General features: G+C 32.7%; 1 protein-coding gene across 1 annotated transcript; it reads left to right on the top strand.

The window, feature by feature from the left end:
* Positions 1-1,205: 1,205 nt before the first annotated feature.
* LOC141688964 (uncharacterized) lies at positions 1,206-4,348 on the top strand. Its single transcript, XM_074493119.1, has 6 exons — positions 1,206-1,356; positions 1,542-1,638; positions 2,517-2,874; positions 3,297-3,756; positions 3,839-3,897; positions 4,050-4,348. The coding sequence occupies exons 1-6, from the start codon at positions 1,329-1,331 to the stop codon at positions 4,089-4,091; spliced, it is 1,044 nt and encodes a 347-aa protein (XP_074349220.1). The 5' UTR covers positions 1,206-1,328; the 3' UTR covers positions 4,092-4,348.
* Positions 4,349-4,792: the final 444 nt, after the last annotated feature.

The raw sequence follows: 4,792 nt of genomic DNA, 5'->3' as shown, positions 1-4,792 counted from the left end.
GGCTTATAACATGAATATGTTATAAACCTTAAATTCAATTGTTGACATTCTTTAAACTTTTAATAAGCCTTTTTTAAGATGACAAAACATGATTATCACTTTTCAAATATAGAAATTAACTTACAATTTTTTTTATTTTGACTTGTAATATGACATACAAAATTGAAACTAATTAAGGAACTGCTAGAATAATAAGCTAAATATATTTTAAAGAAAATATAAATTATAATAGAAAGAAAAAACATTTATTGTTTCCAATAAAAAACTAATAACGTTATTTATTAGGTCTTCAAGCCTCTGCCATTTGCAGTCGCTAGAAGTGTCATATGTATAATTTGGTCGTTGAAAGTTAGCCCCAAAAAACACCATTCTCAATCCTATAACATCAAAAAGCGGGATGAAATTAGTCATTTTAAGAGTTTTCGAAAATATAAAACTTGTAGCTCTTTTAAGGTAAATTGTATACCTCTTTCTCATATTGATAACATCAGCGTTCTGAAGATTAATGTAAATCATTGAAGATTCAACAGTACAAGTAATTGCTTCGCCTACCAAACAATAAAAATAGTCCCATTTGGATTTGCTCTAATGCTATTTTGAATAAACATATTTATTTACGTGCAAGTTTGGGTATTTTATCGAAAATATTATGCTATTGTAATATGTAATTTAAGCTTTTCTATAACCCAGTAATCACTTCCACCGGTTAATTAATTTGAAACTGAAATTTGGAAACTGTAATGTGAGCCCCAGTGGAAGATCATCTTTAAAATGTAGTGGATGTATTTTTGGATTGATTATAAAAATCCAAATCATTTAAAAAATAATCATTAAATTTGAATCGGTTATATTGTATTATATATGTGAAAATTTCAAGTCTTTATAAGTGTTGATATCCAGAAAATACAATCAACGTCCAATGATATCATATTTTTGCCATGCATTTAAAAATGTTCTATTCAAAATAAACAAAGATTTGACTTTTAAAATTTAAAAATGTACCAATATATTGAGATATTATGATACAATTCCATAAAATTAAAATTAAAAATATACAAATATAAAAAAGAAACAAAAGTAAGAGCGGGGGAATAAAAATTTGAAAAAAATCAAAGCAAAAATATCCCCGCCCAAAGAAGTGTTGGTGGTGTCCCACTACCATCTGATACCGTGTGATATGCTCTCTCCTTTCCCTTTGTCAATACAGTTGTATTATAATATATATTATATTATATTAGTATGTGTATAACAAACAAGGACACATACACATTTCACAACTATCAAACATCCTCTGCAAACATTCTGTACTATTCTACTATAATTAACTCATGGAGGAGGATCAATCTTCTGTCTCTGGTACAAATTCTACATCCTATCAATTTATTATTTACATGTACTTGTGTGTGTTCTTATCGGACAACGAGTAGTCAGATTAAGTTAATAATCGGATGTATTTAAATATTTATAATAGTTATGTGTGTTTACAACTTTTTATATGTAATTATATGATTGGTAATCCGATTGAATGTGTGTTTGTACAGCGAGATCATCGTCCAAACTTGTGCGATATCCGCTTCGATCGGCAACCAAGTCCAAGGATGCCAAGTCACCTCTCCCTGTTTCTGCTACTTGTCAGAGGTTTCCTCTCTTCCATTACTACTACTTTTTTATTCTGTGTTCGTGTCCGGACTAATTTTACCAGCATTGACCTGTGTATGTACTTTCAATGAATTATGTGGTTGTATTTTATACAAGTGATGTATGTTTAAATTGTACTAATATATTGGGCTTTGAATTATACCATGTATATGTCAGTGTTTAGGTTCGCTGACTGACTAATTTACACACTATGGTGTGTATTTGCAAGTTTAGTGAATTGTGTTTGTAAAACTGAATCAAATTATTTTTTGTATTCTTCACTATTTTGTTGTATATATGCTTTATGTTTTAAATTATGGTGTAAATCATGTATGTTTTTCTTTGCTAATAAATCATTAATGTTGTTGAACTGAATTTTTGAAATGTTTTAGTTTTGGATGGTTTGCCATAAAATTATATATATGCAGATGACTTTTTGCTCTATTTGTTAAATGTTAATGCTAAATTTTCTCATACTTCGATCTTATCTATGTCTCCTGTTGTTACCATCAGTATAAAACTATATAGTAATTTAGGGGGGAAGCTTTTTGATTTTGCTGGTGAAAATTTATTCCATGTTATTATTATCCGAATACCCTTTGTGTGCAAAATTGTCAATGGAAAATTTTAAATTAAATGGGGTGATTAATGAATAAAATTAATGTACTTTACACTACAAAATTGTGCAAATTTCATTCAACACTAGTTTACTGGTTGAAATGGGATGTCTTTGTCAAACTGTTTTTTGTAGCAGTTTACAGAGGCTTTTTGGTTTGTGTTTGCTCCCTATCATCCCTTCTCAACAAAGAGAGATTTCATTTGCATTTGTTCTCTTGTTCTTGTACTACGAACACTGATCAGCTAATTATTGTATGTAGGGGAAAACCTCCATCAAGTGTGAGTCAAAGCATGAGTGTTCTTGATCTGTCAGGCAAAGGCAAGTCTGTGAAGCCTGCCAGAAGGCTTTCTATACCTACAAAGTCAACTGTCACTCCTGCACCAAAATCAGTTGGCTGTATCACACCAATTTCTGAGGTCAAGTCAAGGAGGTCTGCTGTCACCCAGGCAAAAAGTGATACACCGGTTTCTGATGTTTCCAGATCATCTAACAGAAAGAAGTTTACTATCTTGTCCTCAGCATCATACTGGCTTAATCAGATTAAGCTCGCTGAATCTGCAGCTAAACATTCTATCTCCCTTGCCTTTTTCAAAGTTGCTTATGAAGCTGGATGTGAGGTACATTAGATTGTATAGAACTTAACTCTCCCCGCACTTGTTAATTTTATAAAGATGTGTAAAATATTGTAAGTTTTAATTCTGATCTACAAGAAAAAGCGTATATACTGATGCATAATGCTATAATCAAGTTAATGTTCCAGCATTGAGCATTATTGGGGTAGTGCACTACACAGGTCATTTACCTTGTTTTTTTAATAATCATGTGGTATCCTCAATGACTGAGATCTTTTGGCTGCTTAATAGTTTATATACCGTTGTAATTAGTTCATCACATTGTTTTCTAGATGGTCTCCTTTGTTGAAACTGCAATGGTATATAATGCTTAGAGCACATCAGACTGAACTAAAACTGCTTTGATGTTTTAGCCTATTGGCACTGAACACTTTTTTTGTTTTAATTGTTTCTATTGCCTTGGGAAGCCTCTTCAGAGAATGAGGGAAGAGCTGAAAAACTATGTTCGTAAACATGACCTTGCTGAATTTGAAAATACTACAAAGCAATTATTTGAAAGTTACAATATAGTGAAGAGCTTTGAGCAGATGCAAGTGTCGGAAACCATTTCTCATGCTCTTGAAGAAGGAACTCAATCATCAGATGATAATGTGCATAGTTCTTCTACTTCTGGGACTCGTAAACTAAAACCAAAGTCTTTGAACCCTGTTGGTGGTGCTCAAATCCAAGGTTCGGTTGATGATATTTCTAAGAAGATTAGCCCTGCTCCTAGGATCCGATCTTCGGCAGTGACTAGGGGTAACACAAGTTCTAAATCTACTTCTATTGCTATAGGCCAGAAAACTCAAAACAAAAACCAGAAGCCAAGCAAAGAAAATGAGAAGCATAAGGTTAAAAAGCAAGAAAAGAAGCTTGCTGCTAAAGAAGGTACATTTTCACATACTGTTCCGTAAACCTTATCCAAATTCTGATTGTATTTGTCTGTACACTTATTCACTCATCATTACAGCCACCCCCAAGAACTCTTCAGTTGTAGAGAAGCCATTTGAAGAAAACAAAGAAAACATGGTAAGCAAGTGCTCAATTTGTTTCGTATCATTCTTGAACATTTGAGTCTACATGGTGGTAAAGAGAATCTGTTTGGAAGTTCTAGTTAGTTATTTGTCTTTTTTAGTTGGCATTATCTCTTATACTACCTTCCAATTTCGTTTGTTTTGTAGGATGCTCCACAGTTGGATGAAATCAGTATGATAGAGAGCTAGACATGCACCAGCAACTCTGTTCTCTGTTTATACACATAATTCTGCCACCTTGTTTGGGTTATGTCTTCAGTGTTTTTGTTGTGACTTTTCCTTTGTATAGATAGAAAAGGCAAAAGGGTATTTGTTCAGTTTGGCGTGTTGCAATTTTCTTTCTATATCCTGGTGCAGTTTTTATTATCTAAACCTTGTTGATGACTTGGTGTGCTTTGGTATTGTTGGTAATGACGTTAAGTTGTCTAAAAAGACTTTCTACTTCAGCATTTGTTGCAATTCTGTTTTCACCCTATAATGTGCAATTGGTGGTCAGATCTATTCTTTTTTATTAGGGCAAAGAAAATTACATATATCATTAAGAAGCATGGTCCATGCTTACAGAAGAGAATAACTCACTGGGAGTGTGATTTGCCCAAAACTATTCATCACCAAAAAGAACTATTTTTGCCAAAAAATTAAAACTAGCATTGGAGTAAGAAATATCAAATATCATTCAAAACTGATTAAACCTCTGAGAAGCTATATCTATCATTCTTCATCTTGCACACCAATGTTTGACAGCCTGATTCTACAATCACATTACCACAGCCAAATTTCTTCGCATTTTTTAAGCCAAACAGCACTGTTTTGCACTCAGCTACTAGTAGGTTTCAACGAGCTCTACATCTTTTCTGTAACATCGCACATCTTTGGGACCTTTATAGATA

Source organism: Apium graveolens, chromosome 10 (genome assembly GCF_009905375.1).
Source record: "Apium graveolens cultivar Ventura chromosome 10, ASM990537v1, whole genome shotgun sequence".
In the NCBI taxonomy this organism is placed as follows: domain Eukaryota; kingdom Viridiplantae; phylum Streptophyta; class Magnoliopsida; order Apiales; family Apiaceae; genus Apium; species Apium graveolens.
The sequence above is the reverse complement of the archived record's forward strand: the minus strand, read 5'-3'. Positions and strand labels throughout refer to the sequence as shown.

Excerpts from the sequence above, each read along its gene's own strand:
- LOC141688964 (XM_074493119.1), top strand. The coding sequence starts at position 1,329 with ATGGAGGAGGATCAATCTTCTGTCTCTG. Across the intron at positions 2,875-3,296 it reads CTTATGAAGCTGGATGTGAG|CCTCTTCAGAGAATGAGGGA; the intron begins GTACATTAGATT and ends TGCCTTGGGAAG. Across the intron at positions 3,757-3,838 it reads GAAGCTTGCTGCTAAAGAAG|CCACCCCCAAGAACTCTTCA; the intron begins GTACATTTTCAC and ends TCATCATTACAG.